At 44.2% G+C, this 25,973-nt stretch overlaps 3 protein-coding genes across 9 annotated transcripts in view; 1 reads left to right on the forward strand and 2 right to left on the reverse strand.

Annotated features, from left to right (window-relative positions):
• The window catches only part of SCPEP1 (serine carboxypeptidase 1), a 34,939-nt gene extending 16,794 nt beyond the window's left edge, over positions 1–18,145 (reverse strand). The window contains exons 1-2 of one of the 4 annotated variants that reach the window (XR_002443815.1): positions 10,686–10,790; positions 4,201–4,284 (exon numbers count right to left, since the gene is read on the reverse strand). Coding sequence is in view for 2 of the 4 variants with exons in the window: in XM_021414683.1 (XP_021270358.1) it covers positions 4,201–4,239 (39 nt within the window). In the remaining 2 variants the exon portion in view is untranslated. Of the gene's footprint in view, positions 1–282; positions 366–4,200; positions 4,285–10,685; positions 10,791–18,033 lie in introns of those variants that run through there. The other 3 variants (XM_021414683.1, XM_021414682.1, XM_021414685.1) reach the window with 3 other exon arrangements.
• Positions 296–9,959, forward strand: TRIM25 (tripartite motif containing 25). The gene is made up of 9 exons (XM_021414670.1): positions 296–1,047; positions 1,864–1,959; positions 2,859–3,092; positions 3,610–3,766; positions 4,358–4,447; positions 4,873–4,938; positions 5,227–5,253; positions 5,531–5,671; positions 6,335–9,959. Exons 1-9 carry the CDS (start codon positions 436–438, stop codon positions 6,865–6,867), a joined length of 1,956 nt encoding a protein of 651 aa, XP_021270345.1. The 5' UTR covers positions 296–435; the 3' UTR covers positions 6,868–9,959.
• On the reverse strand, positions 4,201–25,909 carry DGKE (diacylglycerol kinase epsilon). Of its 4 annotated transcripts, none has more exons than XM_021414680.1 (11): positions 25,173–25,906; positions 23,342–23,501; positions 22,846–22,965; positions 21,797–21,940; positions 20,718–20,875; positions 20,397–20,448; positions 20,136–20,249; positions 19,675–19,746; positions 18,961–19,088; positions 18,034–18,145; positions 4,201–4,284 (listed from the first exon to the last, which is right to left on the reverse strand). In XM_021414680.1, exons 1-11 carry the CDS (start codon positions 25,634–25,636, stop codon positions 4,273–4,275), a joined length of 1,536 nt encoding a protein of 511 aa, XP_021270355.1. In that variant the 5' UTR covers positions 25,637–25,906; the 3' UTR covers positions 4,201–4,272. The 4 variants fall into 4 exon arrangements, with proteins under 4 accessions (XP_021270355.1, XP_021270353.1, XP_021270352.1 ...); XM_021414678.1 differs by lacking the exon at positions 4,201–4,284 and adding an exon at positions 11,300–12,149 and having other exon boundaries at positions 25,173–25,907; XM_021414677.1 differs by lacking the exon at positions 4,201–4,284 and adding an exon at positions 11,300–17,721.

Consider the following 25,973-nt stretch of genomic DNA (forward strand, 5'->3'; position numbering starts at 1 on the left):
ACTCCTGACTCACTTGGTGGGCTTGAGGAAAAAGCAAAGCCCCCCCCCAAAAAAAAGCAGAAGAGGAAATACTTAGGGTGATTTCTGCCAGCACACAGCAGTGACAGCTCGGGGCGTGCCGGGCAGCGCCCGGGTCACCTCTGCGCCGTTCCGCCACAGCCCTCGGTGACGCCGCAGCCGCCGCCCCGGACTCGCGATGCCCCGGCGGGACGCGGCGCGGATCGCACCTCCCCGCCTACACCGCGCCCCGAGCCGGGGCTCCCCCGGGTGCCCGCCCCGCACCTGTCCCGGCCGCCGCTCTCGCTCTGCGCAGCCCCGCGCTGTGCCGGGGCGGTCCCGCCGCGCCCCCCTCGAGGCGGGGAAACTTCACGCAATTTTCCGGAAAGCCGCAGCCCGAGTTTCGTTTCCTCGCGGCCGGGCGGCAGCAGCGGGAGAATGGCGGCGTTGACTAAGGCTCCGTCGGAGCCGAACCTGGCGGCGCTGGAGGAGGAGCTGACGTGCTCCATCTGCCTCTGCATCTTCAGTGCCCCCGTGACGGTGCCCTGCGGCCACAACTTCTGCGCCTCCTGCCTGGAGCTCACCTGGGCCGACCAGGTGCGGGACTTCAGCTGCCCGCAGTGCCGCGCCACCTTCCCGGGCCGCCCGCAGCTCCGCAAGAACACGGTGCTGTGCCGGGTGGTGGAGCAGCTGCAGGGCTACGGGGCCGGGGACGGGAAGGAGGGCGACGAGCGCGAGGAGGAAGAGCAGGAGGAGGCAGCCCCCATCTTCTGCGACAGCTGTCTGCGAGCGGCTGCCACGCAGACCTGCCTCACCTGCATGGCCTCCTTCTGCCCCGAGCACCTGCGGCCGCACCACGACAGCCCGGCCTTCCGCGACCACCAGCTGTGCCCGCCCGTGCGGGACCTGCAGCAGAGGAAGTGCCCGCAGCACAACAAGCTCTTTGAGTTCTTCTGCAGCCAGCACGGCTGCTGCATCTGCTCACTCTGCCTGCTGAGCCACAAGCTGTGCCACGCCAGCCCGCTGCAGGAGGCCAAAGCCAAAGCCGAGGTGAGGATGGGGCGGCCTGGCCCGGAGCAGAGTTCTCCGCATCCCTGGGGTGATGGTGGTGCCCAATGTGTGCGGGGCCACGGGTGGCAGAGTGCTAGGAGCCAGTCCTGGGCTGCGCTCCTGTATGTGGCCTTGGCAGATGGCTGGCTGCCCTCCGGCGCGTGCATAAGTGCGTCTCCAGAGCTGCTGCGTGTTTTCCTTCTCTCTAAGGCTGTGCTCCTGCCCCCAGGACTGGGGCAGTGCTGTGGGACCAGTGAGACCCTGGCCCAGTCCATTTCTTGCTCTGTGCGCAGGGTTTGCTGTGCAGCCTTACCGAGAGACTGCAGGCACCGCTGCTCGGGGTGTGTTCTCACAAAGCAGAGAATCATAAAAGTAGTTTAGGGAGATCTCTAGCACGGGCAAAATGTGCTCCTCTCACATCTGAGAAATAAAACACTCTGTTAAAATGAAGGGTGAAGAGCAGTATTTACCTAGTGCCCAAAGTCCAGTCTAAGAGCAGAAGCAAAGTTTATTTCCAGCGCTGGGAACTGCTCTGCTGATGAAAGCATTCCCCCTTATCAGGACAATGACGCAAGGATGCCCATCTTGCATTTGGGAAAGGTGGGGGTGCTGGCTCCACAAACTGCGTGAGTGCAGGAGAGCACTGCTACCTTCTGTAAGGCTTCAGGAGCAGAGGATTTTAAATGGGTAGTACTAGATGCTTACAGTGGTTATCTAGGACTCTCTGTAACTGTGATGCTTACTCCAGTAACAATGACCTGACTGACAGCATGGCAACGCCTTTTCTAAACTGCTCTCTGGTCTCCTCTCTTGCAGTCAGCACTGAAGAAGAGGCTGGCAGAGCTGCACAGCCAGAGTGAAAGATCTGCACAAGCAATGAACTCTGTGAAAACAATCCAAAGTCAAGCTGCTGTAAGTGATAATACTGTTTGCTTGGTGTGTGCTGGCTCCTGAATGTTGTTGTTTGTTCTCTTGTTCTCTTGTGGCAGTAGTTGTGGGACTGAGGTCGCACTGTCAGGAAAGAACCTCGGTGAGAAGTATCAGAAAGGAGACATTTTGGCAGAGCCAAGCAGCTCCGTGGCAGATGGGAGCAAACCCCACCTCCTTACAGGGGCTCTCACCCCCACGTGGTGATGTACCTGAGCGGTAACTGGGATGAACCCATCCATTCCCATTGCACCAGAAAGTGTGCATCTGTGCAGCCCAAGCTAAAGCATTAGTGAGCGGTAACGGCTGCACCACTGCAGAAATCTTTCCCATAACTTAGCACGGCCTAGCCCTGCTCTCACCCGACCACTGGGGTTGGTGTGTGCTGAGTGCTGTGCCGGGTACTTCTCCCTCGTACCATCCCTTCTGAACCGCCTGGTGGAGGCTGCAAAGCCGCCAGGGGAGCAGCCCTTCTGTGCTCCTCTGGAACACCTCCTGCAGGATCAGGATTAACGTTGTGTTCATCTGAGATGCCACCAAGCACCCATCTGAGGCTGAAAGAACTGCAGCTGTGCCAGTGAGCATGCTGTCTGAGCTGCTGCCGGATGGCACGGTGCTGCCAGTTTTCCTAACCACGAGGTGGCCCGGCTGGCCCGGCCCCGTGGAACAGAGATTTTGACACAGAACTGTCTTAATTTCTCAGGACTAAATGACTTTTCTTTCTAAACTACACAGAAATACGTTGCTTTCTTATCTCCAGTTTTGAGTAATTGGAGTTTACAAGCTCCCCAAATACTTTTTTTTTTTCTTGTAGTATTAGTAGCAGCACTTTTCCCCTAACTGTTCGTTTGAAAGCAGCTCCTGCCTGTTCTTGTCTGCTTCAGGAGACAGCTGCCAGAAAGCGAGATTTGTTGAGAGCTGAGTTTTTGGAAATTAAAGCCTTAATTGAAGAAAAAGAAAACCAGACCTTAAAAGTAATTATGGACGAAGAAAAAAGAGTTTGCAATAAGTTTGATTACATATATAAAATTCTGGGAGGTAAGAAGAACGAAATTCAGTCTCTGAGAGACCAGATTGAGATGGCACTGACTGAAGATGATGATGTTCTCTTTTTAAAGGTAATGCGTCCTTTAGATACAAATTAATCCTTCAAGTTTTTAGAATGCAGAATCACAAAAAACTGCCCTGGTAGCCCTGCTCTCCAGATCCTTTTAGTCAAATGATAATGCAGTCACATGCAAGAACCTTCTATAACAAAATATACTGGTGAGTACACAAATACGAGTGGAAGAATGCTGGACCAAACTGCTGTCTGCGATTCCACCTCTCCCCAGTTCAGCCACTATTTCTGCTGCGTGCAGAAAGGCCACTGAGGGAGAGAGCTCATCTCTGTGAGGTGTTACATCTCCGTACTGGGGGGCAGTCCAGGAGATCTTTCCTATTGCTTCAGGTATCAGGAACTAATGCTTACGGGCTGCTGAGTCACTGCTGAAATGTTGCCATGGCTTTGTCTAATTGTCACCTCTGTTCTTTTGCATTTGAGATAAATGCACAAAACCCAGCCCACTTAAAGTAACCTGGTTGTATTTCTTTACACAAGATGGTCTGCATGAGATTTTCCATTTCTCATTTCAGAGAGCGGCAGCACTGCAACGAACATCAGTAAGAGAGGCTTTTGTCCCAGTAATTGAAATGGACCAAAACATGATACATGCTGCTTATCAGTCTGCCATTAACCTTAAAGACGTTGTCAAACTTACAGTGAATGTGCCTATGGAGAAAAGAGGGGACGGTATTGTATCACTGTGGGAACTGGCATTTTATGGCTTGGCTTTCAGTTCAGATGAGAGAGATTCCCCCTCCAATCCAAATATAAAAACTAGTGCAGCAAATCGAGCCGACCAATATACATTGTGTCTTCTAACTTTCATGATCCTCCACTGCCAAACAAAAATGTGTAGTCTGGGCTGAACAATTTGAGAACAAAATGTGCTTCACTTTTATCTGTACTTGGATAAGTTATGAGTATTGTGATACTATGCCACTCTGGCGCAGCCCGTCCTTTATTTTTAAGTAATTTACATTTTTATTATGTAGTAGGGTTGGACGCAGTCAGGATATAGATTTAAGAGGGAGACATAAAATGCCTTAACAGTGATAGAAGTATGGCTAAACAATTGTAAAGGTACTAATGGTGTCAGTTTTGTAGGATAAAGCCCTACTTACCAAGTTAATCTTCTGGTTTGGGGCACGGGTAACTTCCATGCAGTTCCATTTCTGCCAAGTGTCACTTAAGTTCTAATCACACGCCTGAAAAAGAAGATTGTTCATGCATTACTCTTCTTGGCAATACAGACCATAATGTAAAATATTGCTCTTGCAGCAAAACCAGCACCAGCACCTGTGAAAATGAAGCCCCCTTTGGTGCCTTCCCCAAACAGACCCATTGTTAGAAAAAAGGCTGCTGCAGAATGTAAGTATTCAGGAACATCATCCTCTCCTAACCATGGCTTTACCACTGAAGAAGAGTTCAAGCTGATACCCCAGAGCTTTCTGCTCTGGTGGTGAGGCAGCAGTTATGTGTAATGAGCACTTGGGAACAGGAAGGGCAGGATGTTTTGTGCTATTTAGCGATGGATGCTATGTGAGCTGTAAAGAAGCAAACTGCACAGATACAACGCTGCATTAGCTACAGCTTGTAGTAGTGTCAGTGTGGACTGCAAAGTGAAGCCGAGCCTCCTTACCCTCTGGTGCCTGCAGTACCCCGCTGCTCTTCTGCCTTGCAATGCATTGAATATTCCTTTTTTACTTGTACTAAACATCTTGCTTGCGTGTTCCATGGACTTTTATGAATTCTGCTTATGAGCTAATCATGTTCTGTTTTTTTTCCCCTCAAAGTGCATCCCCACAAAGCGAGAATCCCTCACCCGGCTAAAACCACTTTGCTGGAGGAGACAGATACCCGTAAGTATGATTAGAAGCAGTCTCTGACATCTTGATGGCCAGATTGCTTACACTCTGAGGCAACCCCTTCCCCTGATGTGTTCCAGCCTAGAGTGGAGATTAAGCCTGGATGACTCTCTGAAATAGGAGGCAAATAGTAGGTCGTGTTTCTTGTGTAGCGTTCCAGTATGGGTGGCTTCAATGTGCTAGACTGTCAGCTTTATCTACTGCTGCAGTTTTCGAAGAGCCATGACGATGACATTACAGTTGGCATCGAGTAAACTAACAGTTAACTTTTTTATTTTACAGAGGACAAAAAGAATCCTGTTAAACTTGGTAAGTTCAGACGTTTGGGATTCTTACTCTGATTTTCATTGACTGCTCCTAAAATGGTAAGTAGATGATTGCTAATGGTGGTATGTTATAAAAGAAGTATAAAACTTGACAAGACAGTGAGCAGCCTGAGTTGCTATTGAAGTTAGCCCTCCTTGCAGCAGGAAGCTAGAGCAGATTATTCCGGAGGTCCACTCCATCCTGAACCTTTCTGGTTCTGTGTTAAGCATACAGAGTTTCTTCCCAACTGCCCAAATTCTCTTTTCTTCTGTCAACACAGCACCAAACGTGGGAGCACCAAACGTGGGAGCAGCAAGCATGGGAGCAGCAAGCACGGGAGCACCAAGTGCTGCAACTGCTGCTAAAATGAAAGAACTTATTAGCAGCTTCCTGAAAAAAACCAGAGTGGAGCTTTTGCAGTGTAAGATACAAAACATTACGCTACTTAAAGATGAACTTTCTGCGCTTATTGCACTGGTGTCATGTGACTTTTGTGGTCACCTGGCAAAAAGACTTCTGAGTGGGTTTAGTTACGTAGATGGCCTTTAGTAGGTTATAAAATAGTTGTTACAAGTTCTGGAGCATAAGGAGACACGAAGTTTAAGTTAAAGTGATTTTTGCCAGATGAATCAAATTAATCTTCAGTATTCTGGTATTTGTCAGAGAGTAAATGAAGTTTTGTCAGTAATGCCTTTGGTTTCTCCCAAAATGACTGCCTTAGGGAGAGCCTAGAAATGCGATGAAACCCACTGCACTTTTCTTTGGAATTAAATGTAGGCTGTGAGCCCGTGGAGGCAGCGCGTACCTTCCACTGCCAGACTGGCAGTCTCCCTCTGCTGCTGGCATATGCTTGGGTGGTGAGGGAAACCCGTGGGGATGTAGGAAGGAAGGATGCTTATCCATCCCTGTCTGCCTGCTCTGTGACACAGAGCTGCAGGTCAGCCCAGCAGCTATTACTGCGGCCAGAGCTGCCTACACTGTGGAGGAGAGCTGATAAAGATGTTGAAATATGCGGCCTACACAAGAGTGAGTAAACAAAAGTACGCTGATCTTTATTACCTTCTGCTGATTCATGTCGTTGTAGATGCTGCTAACATCACACTGGATTACAACACAGCTCATAACAAAGTGGCTCTGTCTGAGCGATACACCAAGATGTCCGTTTCAGACGCCCTACTGAATTACAACCACCACCCTCAGCGTTTCACTGATTGTCCCCAAGTGCTGGGGTTCCAGTGCTTCAAGAGAGGTGTCCACTACTGGGAAGTGGAACTGCAGCAGAACAACTTCTGTGGCATTGGCATCTGCTACGGCAGCATGGACCGGTACGGGCCGGACAGCCGCCTGGGTAGGAACACCAGTTCTTGGTGTATCGAGTGGTTTAATTCCAAAATTTCAGCCTGGCATAATGATGTTGAAAAGTGCTTACCCAACACAAAGGCTACTAAGATCGGTGTGCTGCTCCACTGTGATGGAGGGTTCGTGCTTTTCTTGGCTGTTGAGGAAAAGCTTAACTTGATCTATAAATTCAAAGCCCAGTTTTCTGAAGCTGTGCACCCCGCCTTCTGGTTATTTTCCAGTGGCACTGTTCTCTCTCTCTGCCAAATGAACCCATAAGGTCTGGCACCTTAAAGTAGTTTGCCTGGGTACTGGCAGGCAGGTAATCACTCCTTGCAGCATCTCATCTTTGTAGCTATAAAATGTACGCTGAATTCATAAACTATTTACTTGCTTGTCTTAATCTGAGCAGTGTCAAAGATTGTGGGGTTTTTTTTTGGGTGAGTCCTGGTGTTTTTGTTTGTTTGTTTGTTTTTAAGATGAAGATTAATGACTCTTTCAGGTAGTTTACGATATCGGATGATTCTGTGGCCTGCATTGCTAAAGCCTTAAGATAGTGATTTAGTAAACCATGACAGTAAAAACCACGGAGAAATGATTTGCAAAGACTATATTGTCCTTCCAAAAGCAAAGTTAGGATACAGCCCATTATGAAATGGCTTCAGTAGCTGCTGTAGCTTCTGCATTTGCTGTGAAGGATCTCCAGGTGTAGTTTTCAAGTCTGTGTTTCACAGGTAGCAGTGACTGTATGGGAAGGAAACAGGAGAGATTCCCTGGAAAAATGTTTCAGGCTTTGAGGCTGGTCTCAGTTTTGCCTTAACTTTTCCTCTGTACTCAGACTGGTATCTGTAGCCAGGATTCACAATGTATGTGTTCTCAGTGTGTAGCTGCCGCTGAGACGGTACAGAATGAGCTACTGAAATAGGTAAGTTCAGGTCTCGTGACACTAAGTTATGGAAATCGTTATGACAAATCTCATTAGAGACTTTTAGAGCTGATGGATAAGAAATGGTGTCAGAATCACTGGGAAATAAATGACAGTGAATATATCACAGAGAGTCTTCAGGAAGATATCCTGTGTAGCAGTAGTGTGGATCGGTAACAATAGTCTGGGTTGAAGCATTCCATGTCATGTTCTGACCCAGAATATGCTTCACATCCTCACAGTGAAGGCTCTGCGGAATATCTGTGGTGTGTGTTGAGTTCAGGGGGTGTATTTTTGGTTTGCATAGGAGCGTAAATGTGCTGTTCACTTAAAGCAGAGTCTCCTGTCCTCTTTGTAAGGCAGGATATTCCCTGTTGGCGTATTTTCATTTGCTTAGTTGGCAGAGACTGGATTTCCTGTTATGTTACTGTGACTGGTTTGAGGAGCATAGTGCATAGAGAATGATGTTTCCTCTTTGTATGACGCCTGCCAGCAGGCACATAAATCTTCTGAAACATACAGGGAATTAGCACAAAAGAGAATACACTTCCATCTCCTCTGAAATGGATCTTTAGTTCTCCTGGTCTTTGGGTTGTGCTATGTTTCCAGAAGTCCTCACCGTGTGCAGAGGAATCTGCACCTCAACTTTTCTTAATGACAACTTTAAAACAATCAGTAGGCAATCGGGGTATTTGGATCTCATAGTTATTGAGCCTGTACCTTGGTGATGCCTCTGGACTTACTATGCTAGCTCTAATTTCTTGGGAGTACCCCATGAAGAACAAGGAAGCTTATATGACAGAATTCTTGGACTCTACTGGGATTTAGTATGTGCTGAGAAATAAAACACAAAGCTACTGCTGACAGTTTGAAAGGGAACTGTCAGGATGCTCAAAAGAACCTCTGACTACATTTCGTGTTAGTCAAAGAGTTTTAGAGAGAGACTTGCAGGAATTTAGACTTTGTTGTCTTCGGTTACTTGGTTTGAAAGCTCATAGTACTTTGCAAAGGATAGCATAATTCCGATACTTCCATTCCTTTGGCCAGAATGGTATGTGGAATTGATGCTGGATCTGAAAGTGTGACTGCTGTCTTTGGAATGGTTGTTCTATCTCAAGAGCCCCACCCTTCCAATGCACAGTCTCACTAAAACACTTTGAAAGGTGAGGAAGGAGGATGGGTCCTGCTAGGAACCAGAAGTGCAGTCAGAACTACTTCTCCCTGCATTTCCAGCTCTTCAGCTGTGGGGACATGAGCAGTTTCATCTGAGAAATCCTGTCCAATGAGCTGCTTGGCCATGGCACAGGGCTGCAGATTCACCCAGTGGGATGCTGAAGGAGTACCCTGTCCCCTTTTTCACGGGGAAAAAAGGTACTCCAGGGGCTTGTGCAGAAGGTCTAGCTCTTCTGTTATCTGCTTGCTCTTTGGGTTTCAAAGGGGTGTCAGCGTTAACCTCTAAGTCTTTGGGCTTCCTTTAGCCATAGCATGGAGTGACACTCAAGCTAAGGATAGAAGAGCTCTTACTCTGCTGCTCTGGACAAGGGTGGATCTTTAAATGTGACATCAGTATGTAACACGTAAGACATGATCTGATTTACCACGAGCACTGAAACAAGCCTGCCACTGTACTAGGGGGGGGTTGTTTTTTTGCTTTGTTTTTGTGCCAGAAATGAACCAAAATGGTAGAATGAGGGTCTGTTAATTCAGAACAAAATGAGAAATGGACAGCTGAGTTGCCACGCTTCTGAAAACTGGTATTTCAGATATCTCTGGATTTATCAAAACATCGAGGCTGATATAACGTTAAATATTAGTTACGGCATGATATCTAATGGTTCAGAAAAACTAGAGTGGTTTCACTCAGCCAGTGACACTATCAAAGCTACAATGGTTTTAAATAAAACAGATATCAGCATGAATTTCAGTTACACTTCTCTAAAGAACGTGACTTAACCAGTCTAGAAAGAAAACGAATCCTGGTGTTAGTAAAGCCATGAGTATGTTACATGATTTGTATATTGATGTACAAATGAGAGTAACTGGTGAAATCCTTGCCCACTGAATGCCCTAATCTGCATTAATTTGACAAATGAAACACATCAGTAAAATACTAGTTAGAAAAATGAATGCTTATATATGTATAAATCTGCTGCTCGTACTGGTATCAGCCACAGGCTTCAGTGTGTACATTAGATGCTACATGATACACAAGTTCCAGCTAGGCATACTTGTCAGGGCAGCAGACATCGATTTTACGCCATCTGTTTTATTGCCATGCCTGTCATCTTGTAGAAGATGACTGATTGTTTCAATTGTCAAGTGAACTGTGGTTTTTTTAAATTCAAAAAATATTAATTGTAAACCCTAACTCTAAAGGTTTTCTTCCATGCTCAGGCTTGAAGCAAGCAGCAAGGAAAGTAAAAATAAAGATACTCTCATGTTCCAATGACTGGTCTCTTACTGTGTGACTCGGCAAGTTAGACAAAAGTAGGCAGAGAGAAAGGAACAAAAGCTGCGGGCTGAGGTGTCCTCTGCACTGAGAGGTCTGCCTGGACTGCCACATCTCCTCCACCTCAGCTATACAGCCCTGCCTGGTAACGCTGCATCCTCGCTGAGGGTGGGACGGGCATTCCCTACAATAAATCAAACTGAAAAAGCATGGAGGAAGATGATCTATTAAGAACTAAATCGTGGGGTTGTTTAAAAGAAACGCAGATGATCTTCAGCATCGAGCAGCGAAAGTTGTGTCTGGGAGCAGCAAGGGGCGGTGATTCCCAGCAGAACCCAGATGATTCCTAGCAGAACCCAGATGATTCCCAGCAGAACCCAGATGATTCCCAGCAGAACCCAGATGATTCCCAGCAGAACCCAGATGACGGGTGCGTGGTTTGCAGCGTGGTTTGCAGCTGCCTCGCGCAGCTCAGCGCCCCGGCTGGGGCTCACGGGGCTCTGCAGAATTCACCAAAGCCAAGGCACCCATCGGACGGGGCCGCACGGGGCACAATGCCACGGCTGAAAGCCAGGTGTAAAACATTTTTCTAACACGTTTCTAACATTTTTAAACGCAGACTGTAAGAACTCATGGAGAAAACGTTTCTAATGAATGCCGGCCGAGCTTTTCACTCGGGGTGCTGCAGTTCTGCTGCCCCAGTGCAGTTAATTTTAGCCATACCTCTTACGAAAAATCAATCGCGCAGCAGCAGCGCTGGCCAAAAGGCGACGACGACGACAAAGGCCACCCTGTTTTCGAAAGCTGCCACGCACACGTCCCAGCCGCCAGCCCGCGCCCCGCGCCGCCGCTCTGCCCCTCAGCGCTGAGGTGAGGGCGGGCCGGACCGCGCGCCTCGCTGCCCCCACCTCAGCCGCGCGCGGCTCCTGCCCCGGCGGGCGGGACGAGGAGGCCGGGGTGGTGCGGGCGCGCGGCGCGGCCCCGGGCTGTGCCCCCGTCTGCAGCGACGGCTTCTGCTTAACGGGAAAACACGGAGATCCCGAAAGCACCGTCAGAGCTCAGGTGGCCGCAGCTACCCTACACGCACATGACTTTGGCTCCTACGCAACCGATTTTTCTTTCAGCGAATATTTTACGTTTTCACTTTCGTTAGCAAAAAGCAGAGCTTCAACCTTGACTCGCACGCTCCTCAGGCCCCATGTCCCCTCCCCCGGTCCGGGGATGTGCTGCACGGCCTCAGGCCGCGCTCTACCTCGCGCCAGCCATCTTCAGCACCGGGCTGGTGCGGATTCCAGAACTCACCTCTGCTTCTGTGTACAGTGAGAAAGAGGAAAGACTGAGTTTAAATACTTTAATCCACACGCTTTAGACCACAGATAAATACAGCACAAACAACAAGACAACAAAACAACGTATTGGGAAACTCAGTAGCAGAGTCAGTCCTTTGAAAACCTGCAGTTGCAAGGTTGTATGAAGAACACGGAGCTGACATTCCTCCAAAGAGCCTCGGGGGAGCCTGAGTCACCAGAACAGGCTGCAATACAACTGACTACAGACAAAAGGTTTCAGTTTCATTTCTGTCAGTGCGAGGTGCAGGACCTGATGGCGTACTGTGACTTCACTGAAGGTGTGGCTTTTTATAGACAGAACCTCGCCCAAGCAAATAAAACGTATTACCCTTCTGTAATCACTAGAGTGCACCTGTCACTAGTGCACAGGTCAATGCCAGCATCACCTGCTTCAGAAATACTGGACTAAGCCAATGAGAACTGCAAACGAAGCGGAGCTTTATGGAAAGTTCCAGAATCACACTCACCGTGTGCCTGCACTGCACTACAAGGACACAGCCCAGCTCCTGGGGGTGAGGGCTGCACAGTCCCACCTCCTCACCCTGTCCTTTTTCACCCATCTTCTTTTAAACACCAAAGGAAAAAGAATTTGGCATTTAACGACATCGCAATGTCGAGAGCCACGTGACAACTTGCCTTCAGAACTCGCATTGGAGGTTCAGTACTATGCTATAAGAAAGATCTCACGCGGTTTACAGCGATGAACATTCAGTTTTGCTCTGAGATCTGTTTTCTGGAAGTGCAGGAGGGAATGGTGCAGATGGCTTTTGTTGAGGCTGGACACTTATACTGCACCATAACGAAACAACTGTTTCACGACCATTCCCGCTCCAGCGCTCTGTAAGAGAAGCAAAAAACCCACCCAGTCCTAAATGTCTACTTTCTTGGTTGAAAAGAACTGTTTACATTTTCCCCTTCTGAGCTATTATTGGCATGTTAAGCTCAGGTTTTATTTTTTTCTTATTTAAAACAACTTCAGAATATGCACACACATCCAATACAAATTCCAAGTCACAGTATCACAGTATTTCCAAGCTAAAGAATAACTTTTCTTTTTTAAACTTTTAACATGCTGGTATTTTCTTGCAAGTAGTTATTATTACAGTTACAGCTTTTCAGAGTCACATTTGTACAGTATTCTTATCACTCATTACTAAATAGGAATAACTAGTATACAGTTGAAGTTACAAGCTACAAAAATAAAAACCCGTTCTGTTTAACTATAAAAACCCTACAAAGAGAAGATGGCTGGAGGTACTCTAAGGATTACAACAGTTGGTAGGTGACAAAATGGCTTTTGAGGGATGTAAACTTCAAAGACTCAGAATGCAACAAACTCACAATATTAGCTCCCACTAACCCTTCAGAAGAAAAGGATTTATGCTGAAACCTGCAAACAAGTTGCAAACAAAGCAGTGCAATAACGTTATACAATAATAAGAGTTTACAGCACAGTAAACAAGGTACTATTAATGAGAAGTAAAATTTTAAATACATTCATACTTTCAAGCAGTAAAGGCCAGATCCTCAGCTAAAGCACATCAGCTAAAGCTGATGTTACAGTGTAACATCACTAGGTTTAATGGAGGCCTGTGGCTTTACTCCAGCTGAAGTCTCTCCCTGAGATGCCCAGAACCTGCACTGGGTATTCAGCACTCTTAGATATAGAAATTTTGATCACGCTGTGCTTTTAGAACTGTGGCCTAAACAATGCTGCAATACAGAACTTGTAAATTCTCTCAGTACACCTAATTGCTAAATGAACAAGTGCTCTCCGTTGTTTCTTTCCTGTGTTCAAGATGCAGCTATAGTGTCTCAGAGCAAAAATCAGAGCATTTTTAAGTAAGTGGTTCACATTCAACAGGATCAGTGATGCTACTACTATTTTTAAATCTAAGGATGTCCTAGTCTACTCCTAACTAAGTACAATCTTGCTTCTTTTTTAAAAAAACTGCAAGTACTACTAGGTATGATACAGAACAAAAAAGGATTTTCATTTAGAACATGTGATGGTTCCTAAGTGTCCTACTCTTACCCATAGATTAACTAGCTAGGTTGCAGTGCTGCTCTTCCAAAAAGTGTTCCTAAGTAAAAAAGAAGTATTATAACATTCATACTGTTATGCTGTTTACAGCTAAGGTACAGTGCTTTAAGTTGGTTTGTTTTAACCAGTCATATACAATAATATACACTAAAAAAAGCTGTGAGCATCAGTGCATGTAACATAGAGGCAGAAGGAATTGGCTGAACTGAAACAAGAACCTTCAGCTCCTGGTTCCAAGAACCTGCAGAGAATGTGGACATTCATCCCCAACAGCAGAGAGCAAAAACTGTACTGTGAAAATAGGTCTGGGGGCTGGAAACGCTGCACCTGTGGTGCCCATTCTAATATTATCCAGGTATTAGTCTGAGTTAATTAGTGGTTGAGGTGACTGAACATGCCGACAAGGTGAGCTGCTGTGTGACACCCTTCCCGTGTGCTTTGCTGACAAGTTAGCTGGCATAAAGTATCAAAGAGGAAGCTCAAAGCAGAGAAATGCATAAATCAAGAAGTCAAACAAAACCTAAGACAAAAAGCTCTGTGCATATGAAAATGCACACATACACCTTCCTCTCAACGCGCATGTAAACAAACTAGGTTTGAGCCAGGCAGGAAACCGTGCACAGAGAGGCTCTCCTTCAGTTTGTTGTTTGCATTTCAGAGGGCTGAGAACCTACAGCAAAGGATGCCACCAGAATCTGACCAAGCTTCTGTAAAGTGAGTGTATGCTGCAATCAAACTTCAAAATCAACTTTGTGCAACCACTTTTGAGTGCTTGACAATTTTTGTTATTATTCACTCTCTACATTTTATACAAGGTTACACCGTATGAAGACTGCCAGAATAAACTCATTATTTGTCATTATTTTTCCCTATATTAATCAGTAGGAGGGCAAGGGAGAGTCCTCCTGTGCAGGACATGAGACCCAGCTGCAGAATCCCCTCTTCTGGGTGAAGGATGTACTGCAGTATGGTAAGGTTTGCAGTGCTTTCGGGGAGCTATCTGTACAGCAGCTATTTGTACTGGGGCTTTCTGCACCAACAACATTAAAAAAAAACAAAAACATAGCAGTTTTAAAGCACATGTGAACATTAAACAACTACAGCTATATTACAGGTTATAGGAAGTAATTAATGTCAGCATTAGAATCTGGGAGCCCATTGCTCATATTTACTTTTTGAAGTTGGACTGAAACAGTTCCACAGGAGGAACTCAAAATAACTAACTCTGTTTGCAACCCAGTGGAAAAGAGGACACATTTAAATGAAAGGATGGCGTGCTGGAAGCAGCAAGACTTCCCAACCGATTCTAGTGCTAACATCTGCTGAAAAAGCTTTTATTGTCATACACATGACAACTATATATAGTTAAAATAGAAGGATGACCACATGCCTGATTGGAAACTGGACACATACAGCATATTCTCCACATGACAAATGCAAATTTACAAGAAGCTCTCCATGTGTGTAACAGCTAAACTTGCTATCTATTGTTTCCTGCAATCACCAAGAGTCAATTTGTGAAACAAACTTTTTCACTCCCACACACAAGAATGGGATGATCTGTCCAATACAGACAAGACAGTTCACCAGGGGTTCTGCCAACAAACGCACACTTAGATGTTACTTTCAGTTCTCATTCTCCTTGCTTTCTGCAAAGGTACTGGTACATTTCCATTTCCTAAAGAGTATTTCACACATTTAGGACTGGATTCCTGGCAAAGTGCAGAAGTGTGAGGATCCAGTCTGCACAAACACAGCACAGCATCACTGGAACCCGCTCAGGCAAAACAGATGTGGAAAACCAGCTTACCTACTGGTGAAGGATGGGAGAAAAGAAGAGGGAAGCTTTCAGAATCATTTTTCTAGATGTTGGGAGTTCAAAGAAGGAAGTTTCTGAACTGCTAAAGATTCTTAAAGCTATAAGATGATGTGAAAAATCATCTGACCAATGTCAGGTAGCTCTTTAAACTGCACTCTGAACAGTTTAGATCAAGCGGCCAGTGGGTGCAACTTCTTTTGAGAAAACACTGCCCTTCATAGCACGTACTCTGCTTTTCCAGAGACCTGTCATTGGTTTGTAAATGAGTTACGTGAGAACCACAACATTGAACTTAAATATTTTTAGGATGCTCATGTCTGTAAGTTACCAAATAAAAATAACTTTCAACTAGAAGTCTTCTGATGCTACAAATTGGAGCTCCATAACAACAAAAACAGTGAGGGTAACAGGTTTATCTAACATTGCATGTTTTTGCATATTTTAAAATACTTTTTACATAGACTTCTCTGTATTTACATACTATAAAACAATTAAGATGGAGTGTGTGAGGCTGAGGAATATGACATTTACAAATGGCCTCTGCCTTACAGTTCATTATACTCTGATCACACTTCCAGGTGACTACAAATGCACAGATAATCAGTAGTATTTTCAGACCTAGCACGTACACTTTCTAGAATGAATACTATCAATTTAAAAATGCCCTCCAAAGAGGATTACAGTTAAAGGTTTTAAAAATATTAACTTCACTGAGGCTTTAATAAATTATTTTAAAATATAAATAGTTCATTTGCAGTTAATGCAAACTTTTGTTTTATAGATGGTTGAAAAACAGTTTCTTTTCACAAAACCTAGAGACAACCTGCTTTACCTAATGGTATCGCTTTTGGTCAGCATAAAGAGAAAATGAAAAATGATGGGGGGAATTTGACAAAAGCAGCAACATTTCAAAGTTCGGGCCCCTCAACTTCTCTAACGACCTTTGCTTATGCAGTACACATTCAGCATGAATTCTCTTCTTATTCAATAACTCAACTGGACTTAACAGAATAGTTGGTTACAAATTTCAAATCTTAACTCATAGCTCTCACCTGCTGCAGGTTTAAAACACCTATAAGAGGAAAAAAAAGGAAGCAGGTTTTTACTTCTGTTAACTGTGATGACGTTTGCACCTGAGAAGCTTCAGATATGTCAAACCAACAGTTTACATGCACTGGTGTATGTGTTCTTAACCTTTAATATGAGTATAAGCCACTAACAGTTTTCTGGCCCTATACTCACACGGGGGATGAAGACCCAGGGCTGACAGAGTATCTTTGATTCCTTTAGGGCCAGTCAGAAGTCAAAACGTTTCATTCCCCTCCAGTCCAATGATAGATGTGAACAACAGAACCTGCTACCCTCTGCAAACCTAGCCCTCCTCCTCAAATTGAAACAGTTAACAGATGGACTTGCTATCAATTGTTCTCAGGTAATTGCAAAGCAAGATCTTTAAAAAGCCTCTTAAAAAAACCCTAAACATTTGCCAGCCATCATTATTTCCTTAAAACCATCTGATACACAGTTAAAACAGACAGCTCCTTTGTCAAGTTTTCCTCCAACAAGCCTCCTTAAGAACTAAAATACATTGCTATTTACAAAAGCTAGAATTAATCTTTCATTGAACTGAAGCAAAGTCAGTCAGAGGATCATTCAGTGCAAGTCACGGTACAACTATTTTTAAGTTGTGTTTTGGGTATTCGGGCTTACAAAGCCACTAACAGAGTCATTTGCTAACATACCCTTCGCACAAACCTTTGGTCCAAAAACATCTTACTTGCAAATTGCCTTCCCAAGAGCCCCCACGTCCTCCACTCTCCCACTCAATTCTATAAGATATGTACTGCACAAGGAGGTACACCAAAAGGAATTCATCCTGCTCCCAAGAAGAGATGGCAGCCAGATGCAGGCTGTCATCAGAAACAACAGCTCACATTCTACTTATTCTGGTTTCCTGTTCTGGACCTGATCCTGGGAAAAAGAACAGGTGGAAGAAGGCTGAACTTCCAGTTGTTCTCCTTTCCAAGGGTATCCAACCTTTTGCATGCAATACTGCATGTGTGCAGAAGATCTTATTCTACAGCAAGGAAGAACTGCAGCATCTGGCCCTTCCCTGCCATTACAGTAACTAACTCCTCCAACTGGAGAGGCTGGGTACCACCGCCAGTCTAAAAGGCAAAACAGTTGTGGAAATTCAGCTGTGAAAATGTTCATGAATGTGAAAGCATGGTTTCCTCAACCCTAATTAATTCACAAGTATGAACCTTACGGCATAATCCTTAAGCTAGATTAAGCATTCTCAGTGTTTATAACGGGTTGAAGTTCTTCACTGTATTATGTTGCATCCCACAAAATCTATACATCTTCATCTGTCTGTTCTCTCACGTGCTCTTGCTCAGACACGCTGGATGCGTCGTCGTCTGTTTGCTCACCCGAATGATACAACATCAGTGCATGTGTCTTATGAGTTATGGTAACAGTGCATGGCCCCTGAGCCCACGGCTCTCCGTCCACCTGCATTGGCATCTTTGAACTCTTCAAGATCAGCTAGTGTTAAACAGAAGAACACACAATCACAGCAGTCCAGTGTAGCTCTGAAGATACCTTTTTAAATTACAATGTACTGATGTTGCACAGTTTGAGACTTGCAGGAGAGAAACTTAGTACATAATTACTTGTACTCATAGGCCACCAACCACAGCAAGAGAGGTTGTTAATTATGCATATCAGCTAATACTAAGTAAAGAAACATCCAGCTCAACTGCAAACTGCAACTTTAGGCCACACAGCTGAGCGCTTCAAGCTGTATGCTGTGTACTGAAAAAGACTTAGGGAAACTTGTTCATAAATACCACTTACCCTCACTGTATGTGCCTGCCCTAGACGAACAGGATTTGCTAGTTTCACCTGAATCTGAGCACAGTGGAAGGAACCATGAACTCCAACAACTTCCAGAAGTCCATCATCGTGTCTGTGGATAAGAAAGCAGACTCTTTTTTAGGGAGGCTTATGAGCTCTAGAACACCCATCCAAACATTACAGTCTTTCATTGTTGTTACCGTGGAGAAGACTAATGTTAAAATTATTTATTTCTCCTGAACAGTAAGTCACACTGAACAGCAAGGGAAGCTGTACAAAAGCAGGTCAAATACTGAGCAATACTCCAGCTGGTATACCCTACCTAGCTACTGGCAGCTGTGGCTATATTACATTCCGAGACTTACAGTGCATGCTTACGGCCCTTGGTGGATTTCTGTTCCAGAAATTTTTAAGTTTCTTGTCTTTCAGTCATTTTAGTCCGTCATTAATCCACAGAAAAAACAGATAATTGCTTATTTTCTTTTGATTTTGGCAAAGAACTTTGTCCAAATAACTTTTGGAAGCTTAGCCTCATAAGCATTGTAAGGGAACTATGAAATGTATTTATACATGGCTTCTAAAGTAGGAAGTCACAGGCCGCTAATTTGTCACTACTTAGCGTTGCTCCAGCCAACTTCTATGTTCTTTTATAGTCTGAAATGGACGCATCTTTATTTCTAATAGTCTCCTTAGTCCTATTGCTTAATCATGCCAGACACTTGAGAAAAATCAAACCTGATGTGTGGGATGCACTTAGTTCAAAGTCTCTAACACACAGAAAACAGAAGTTTGAGACAACCTGCTCTCATGAGGAATCCTTACTTTCAGATGAGACTGGTTACATAAGCACGGCCTAATGGAGGGAACTGCTTACGCTGCAAGAACCATCAAAAGGGCAAAAAGGAAAAGAAAGGAGGTACTGCGTACCTTGCCAAGGGATAAGGTTCATCACCCATTCCTTCCCACAGCCTACAGCCACCTCCCCAGTACCCAATATTCAGGACGATGATGCCTTCCAAATTGGGCAACTCGATTCTCTCGCCATCCAACTCTAGCTTTAAGAGAAACAGAACTTAATTATCACATAGCAAATTCAGAACTGCAACAAATGCTGATTATTCTTTTTATCCATTTAATAGACTTATGCTTGAAGAAAAAAAAAACTACAAAATCAGCCTGTGAGCTAAACTGCCCCTGTACAAGTAGAATGCATTTTCTTTTCATACTTAAAAAAAAAAAAAAGACTTCTGACTTTACAATAAGATCAATACCTTGTGATTTCACAGGTTGAAATCAATTTCTGTTAATAGAAAACACAAAACAAACAAAACAAAAAAGCCCTCTTGTTGATGTAAGTCTCTGGCACAGATTTTAATTCGGTGCCTGTAGCTGAACTGAGACCTGAGCCAAGCCCAGAAAAAATTTCAGGAATTCTCCATAAGCTCAAAGGCGTGAATTCCATGAAGTAAGATGCAGATAGCAAAGGAACCTGCAACGTCAGAAAAACTCCACTAAGCCCAGAGCTATTCTTACACAAGTATCATAGAGTTGTAAACTGCAAAACTTCCTCTCTTTCCTTTCATAAGTTAAATTTTTATACTCCACTATTTGTCCAGCAAATAAACAAGTTAAAAAACTTACCTCAACTTTCTTGTTAAGATCTTTACATTCTTGTACTAAGCAGTCTTTGGTTCCATAAAAAAAATAAACAGCCTACAAAAAACAAGGGGGAAAACAGAAAACACTGTTAGAAAAAGACAATGCATATGAAGCCTACTGTAAATGCTCATGTGCAGTCACGGTCCTGCAAACCTTATCATCTACAATGCACACATAACATACTTGCACATCAGGGCAGCTGTGCAGAGAGACTGTATCACTACAGTTCACTAATGCCTGAAGACACATTTTCTTTCAGAATAATGTAGTCTTTGACAAACAGCTCTGAGAGCTGAAAATCAGCCGAACAGAAATTAATATGAAACACGAATATTTAATTTGAAGAACTTATGTCACACTGGTGGGAAAAATCACGCAGAGCATTTAAAAAACAGGCACAAGTCAAGTCAGCAACTTGGAAAGAGTCATTTTACTCAACACACCTTATTGATAATTCTGCTGGAAAACAGAGAGGGAGTCTTCTCACGATGGGCATGGAAATTTAAAGCCATAAGAGCATCAGGTCCAATAGAGAAGTAGTTGTTCATTGTGAATACCTGTAAGAGAAGATTTCTATTTATGATCTTATTAAGCATTATTAATTAGGAATTAAAAGTCACCACAACTAATGGGAAGCAGGTAACCAGAAAAGTATAACCATATAGGTATTTCATAGAATCCATCTTTGTAATTGCAAGCCATACCTTTGGTTTCCTTAAATTGTAATATCCTTTGCTTGTTACTTGAACCTTCCATCTGAAAAACAACAGCCATTATTTAGACTCACGACAAAGAGACTTCTCAGTATCGAAGCGGTAGCTGAGAATCTCAAAAGATTCAGATTTAATTACATCATGAAAGAGTTAAGCATTGCAGAACAAATAAATATAGACTAATTTTGGGCCTCAGTTATTCTGCAGTTTCCTAATCCACTTGGGAACTTTACACATACTGCTTTAATGGAGTATCAGTAGACCAACAGTAACATTTGGTTCTACAGAATTTACCTTTCCACCATTACTTACCTGTCTAGCACGATTCCATCTGCCTCCATCACATTTCGTAAGATCTGTTCCACAGGGACCTCTCCAGCATAACCTGCGCCCCAGCCCAGTGTATTGGACAGGTCATTACCTGTTCCTAGAGGTAAAATTGCAACTTGTGGAATAAAGCGTTCTTGCCCCTAGGATACAGAAGCAAGGCACGTTAGCTACCGTTTCAGCATTCATTTTCCACCTTCTCTCCCCAAACATTCCAGTTATATAAACACCATTAACCTTTGGAGCAGCTTGTTACCTAGTGCTGAGTGACACAGCTGCTGATATTAGCACAGCAGATGGCCGGCTGAAGCACTTACAGTAAGGATAACGCAAAAAAAGGCAATGTCAAGCCACCGTGGGGAGAAAAGAAAATGCAAACACAGTAGAGAAACAGTGCATTATTAATAGCGAATGGAACAACCCCTCAGAAAAATGATGCTCTGGCTCTGGAAAAAGGGAAGCCTGAACTACTCATCTCACTTCCCAGTCTTCCACTTGCTGCAGCGATGTGTAAATCACTAACGCTGTCACTGCGTGCATCTCTGGGGAAGCGCTCTGCTACGCACGCTGAGACTGACAGAAAGGATACACAAGGCTGCCAACCATAGTGAAACACACAAAGGCTCTTACAAGACTGAAGTGATGTTAGTTCTAAAAAACCTCACATACATAATACTATTCAATTATGGACAGAAATTTACACACTCCAAGAAACAAAGCCACTACCTAAGGTACAGAGGTGTCACGTACACAACTGTCATGAACAGATGCAGTAGATGATAACTTCAGACAAAGAGGAAAGAACAACGTATAAGATATCCTGCAGCAGTTTTAAAATCAGCTTTTAAAATCCAAAGCTTTTACACATTTTTCTTGAGCTACAGGGATCCAGAACAGGATGCATTTTTGTCCCCAGTACGGATAAGCAGTTCTGCAAATATTTCTCCATAGACTTATTCAGGAAGATGAATGTGATAAATGCAGGAAAGAGATCAGGCTGTAGCACTTCAGCAGCTCCAAAACTCATTTCACCATAGGACAGCTTTTCATTTCAAGTACAATACCTTTATCTTCATTTCATCGATTGCATCCAGGACCCAGCCTACTGTACCATCCCCACCACAGACAAGAACCCTGACAGCATTGCAAGGCAGCAAGGTACAAAGTTGGAGTGCTTTAGCGGGTGTAATTTTGCTTAGATCAAAAACCTAAGACAAAGAAAATAAGTTCCATAAGTTCTCAGAACGTGACTCAGGATTTGCCTCACAGATAAACAATTTCAAGATGTTCATTCTAACACAAAATAAACATTCTCTATTTATAATATTACATTGGCAAACGAGCTGTTTTGACTTTTATGAACTGGATTCAGTCTCCCAAGGTCACAAAATAGCTCCAGGTGCTGCACTAGCAATAAATGCCATTGCTAAATCAAGCTGACCAAGTCCTAAGAAAAGCCTGTATCTAGTAACACTGACAAATTTTGTAAAGATGAAAGACTTCAAATGAAAGTTATTTTAACATGTTCAAGATACAAAGAGGTCTATTTTTTAAAGCCTTACTGGGATGCATTTAAAACAAAGGTGCAGTGTTTTCTATTAGCCTGTATTCTAAGGCTTGGTTTTGAACTTCAAAAGAGGAATATTAAGGTGCAGCCAGGAAATCCAAGGAACAACTCATTGCCATAACGTCAACATCCTGTGCCAGCTCCACAGATTTTAAGGGGAAAGTGACAGCACGGAACAGCAACTACGAACACCAGCATTTTCACAAGCAAAGCAAGGATTTGAACAGACACATTTCAAATTAAGATTTAATTATTCCATGTTCTAAGAACCAGTATGCTACTTTGCGAGCCGGATACTTATTATCAGAATTCCTACATGTATTACTATAAATAGAAAACTGCACAACGATTGGAAGAGCCAGAACAAACACAAAGGTGGGAAGACCTCTGCAATTTAGTCTTTATAAAGACCTTTCTAACAGAACAAACTGCACGGATTTGTTTCCTTTACTTTTCCTCAAGATCTTACTGCCATTGTGGAAGCCAAGTGATGTTGATTCTAGTTTAAACTTTTATTTTACTACAGTGGCTTTTCACTGCGATTACCTGAACAGGGTTCAGCAGAATTTTAAATTCTCCTAGTAGAGTTTCACCCATGTTGTTCCCACTACGAGTATTTGCCAGTACGATTACTGGGATCCAGTGTTCTCTGCAGTAAGGTACTACCTGCAAAAAGGCAACCAGAAGTAACTTGCACAAATTCTGCCTGTTTGAAAACGTCTCAAGTCTTGCTCCAAAACCTGTCCCCTTTAAGTGCTGACTAGTTGGAAGTCATCAAAACAAACAAGTATTTTCAGCACACTGAGGTTGAAGATTTCCATTCTGTGGCGTCCAGGACAACAAACACCACAGGACTAGAGAAGTAACAAAACATTACAGAACTGTTCAAGTAGTGATGTTTTTCATGCATGGTTTTGGCATGCAACAGTTCTTGTGATATAAAAAGAATATTTCTTCCCACATCTTTACCAAATTTTCAGATTTTATTAAAAAACAGAAGCTAGACAATATGTTACAAAAACAAGCAGCAGTAGACAATTACCTTTTCATAATCAGTTCTTTTGTCTTTACGCATCTGGTTGATTGTAGACAAGTAGTACGGTGGAATAATTAAGTCTTTGAATTCTCCAAACGTACACTCCTCAATCTTTAAACAATCCAACATGCATTCATCGTGTGCAGTGCACTGACACCACACGCATCTGGAAAAAAAGACCAAAAATCAAGAAAATTAATCCTCAATCTACTGCCACATAGATTTTGTATATTTATTTTAGAGAGAAACTGCCTCTGGAAAGTACTTATGTTACATGCACTGTCACAAGAAATATTCTAAGTACATTACAGAGAAGACTGTCCAGTCTACAGAGTTTCAAAGGATGATCTATTAGCTACAAAAAATACAGAACTTGATAATGTCCTTTAACATTTACAAAAATATTTGAATTCTGTAAAATAAATTTCTTATAAATTAATTATATTCTTTTAACTCCAAAAACCAGATGCTATAAATATTCTCTTGCAGTGTGTGCAGTATAAACAGTCACACTCAGAGCTCATATGTAAAACCGAACTCCTACCCATCCTTACTGAGCATACACTACAGTATGGTTTAATAATTTAAAGTGTTACTACTACATTAAATGACTCCGTTAGTACATTTCTTAAAAGTGATAATATTCTCAAGTCTGAAACCCCGAATGTTACACAGTACTGTGCAAGGCTCATGGCATTTTGTTATGCAGAACTGCTCAGCTTTTTGGCCTATTCTAGAAGCCACTCTGGAAAACAGACTGGAACAAGAGGGAATACTGCAGCACCTCCTGCCAGCCTCTGCACAACATTAATCCTCACTTGCCACATCCAAAGCCTCAGTTTAAGCAGCTGTGAATGCTATTTTTGGAGTCTTTCTGGTTAATCCAGCACACAACTAGAGCAGCAATGATACTTGCCCTCTACTGTAGACACTGACTATCAAGTCACTGTGTTTTCTTCTCCTTTCCCTTTGCATCATAAATTCAATTTTCAAATTGAATTCAAATTTTCTTCTCCTCCCCCTTTCCTACTCTTCTAGGCACACTCTCTCAAGATTTTGTTTCTGACAGTATGTTCCTTTATACTGGAATTCTGCTGACTTACTGAGAAACTGACAGTATGACACATAAGTAAAGAAAAGCAGACAGCTGACATCCTTGGAAAATGCAAAGATCGTACTTCACACTGCACCCAGGGTGTGGGCCATTAGCTCTCTATTCTGGCACAACGTGCCCAACATGTGATGCTGATAACTTTAAGAGCACCTTTACTGATGGCAGTATGAGCCCTTGAATGTTTTCTTTTAAATTTTTTATCATTCTTACCACAAACTCTAACAATGGATTATATTACACCAGCTTTTAAAACCTTCCTATTAGCTTATTCGGATTGTTACTAAAGGGGAAAAGCAAAACAGTTGTGGTAGGGTTGCTTTTTCTAGCTGCACTGATCAGATGCCAATTTTGCAGAGGTGCATGCGTATTTTGGCAACCTGAAACACATGCTGTGCCACAATGATCACAATGTACAAACAACAAGTGTGTCAGAAACTTCTTACATCTGTCCCCAAAATACAAGCTCTCTTGGACTTAGCCTTCTAGATGTAATTATCTACTAGCTAGCGTATCATGATGGAGAAATGCAAATAAGAGAACAAGAAGACACAAGATGCAATATCTTATCTTAATCTATGACTGAAATTACCCACCAGAACCCATCTCCACTTTAGGTTCTTTCAATTTGTTTTTGTCGCAATGCTTTTACCACAATACTGTGGTAAGCACAACACAGAGATGGCATCACACTTTCTCACAGAAAGCCAGCCTCCATCACAGTACCTGTAATCGCAGAGCTTGGGCTGCGTGCCGCACTGCTGCTTGCACACCATGCAGTGGCTGCAGAGTGGGACGTTGCCTCTGATCCAGTGGTGCGGCATAGAGCCGTGGGCTCCACCTTCGCCCCTCATCACGATTTCCTTGCAGAGGAAATGCTGGTCGGCCTTCTTCAGGCATCCCTCACAGACGCGCAGCCCGCAGCAGCTGCAGAAAGTGCCGCGGAGGATGTGCTGCGCGCACACGCAGCAGTAGGAGGGCTGCCCGAAGAGGTCCGTGTAGTGCCAGTCGTGCTTGCTCTTGCAAAAGATGTCACGTATCAGCATCTGCCGCCGGGAGCGGTGGAAGCTGCACCACAGAGTGATCAGCACCGGCAGGATGACCGAGCACAGCGTCCAGAACACCAAGCTCCAGTCTGCCACGACCGAGGACATGGAGAAGGCGCTGCTCCCGCTCTCGGCGCCCGCCATCCCCCTCCGGCGCGGCCTTGCCGCCTACCCGCTCACGCCGCCCGAGGAGACAGCACGGCGAACCCGGGGCCGGCTGCCCGCCGCGAGGAGCCGACGGGCGGCTTCAGGAAGCATCTTCGAACCCCTCTCCGGCTCTAAGCGCCTCCGATCCGACTCACCCCGGCGGCAGAGCCTCGGCGCGGACCGGGTCGTTGGGCTCCGCCGCCACCTGCCCGTACCTAGCGCCAGCCCGGCCGGCCCGGCCTGCAGCGGCCAGGGGGTGCGCGGGCGGCGGAAGCGGAAGTGGCCGCGGCGGTTGCCAGGCAACGGGCGCCGCCCGGAAGTGGGCGGGGACAGC

The sequence above is a fragment of the Numida meleagris genome, chromosome 17 (assembly GCF_002078875.1).
Source record: "Numida meleagris isolate 19003 breed g44 Domestic line chromosome 17, NumMel1.0, whole genome shotgun sequence".
Lineage (NCBI taxonomy): Eukaryota > Metazoa > Chordata > Aves > Galliformes > Numididae > Numida > Numida meleagris.

Bases quoted from the DNA above. Each gene is read 5' to 3' on its own strand.
- TRIM25 (XM_021414670.1), top strand. From the start codon at position 436: ATGGCGGCGTTGACTAAGGCTCCGTCGGAGCCGAACCTGGCGGCGCTG. The intron at 1,960-2,858 runs GTAAGTGATAAT...TGTCTGCTTCAG, and splicing joins CAATCCAAAGTCAAGCTGCT to GAGACAGCTGCCAGAAAGCG. The intron at 5,672-6,334 runs GTAAGATACAAA...ATGTCGTTGTAG, and splicing joins CAGAGTGGAGCTTTTGCAGT to ATGCTGCTAACATCACACTG.
- DGKE (XM_021414677.1), bottom strand. From the start codon at position 25,636: ATGGCGGGCGCCGAGAGCGGGAGCAGCGCCTTCTCCATGTCCTCGGTC. The intron at 18,146-18,960 runs GTACGCAGTACC...TCTTATCCACAG, and splicing joins GAACCTTATCCCTTGGCAAG to ACACGATGATGGACTTCTGG. The intron at 17,722-18,033 runs GTAAGTGGTATT...GTTTAACACTAG, and splicing joins GGCAGGCACATACAGTGAGG to CTGATCTTGAAGAGTTCAAA.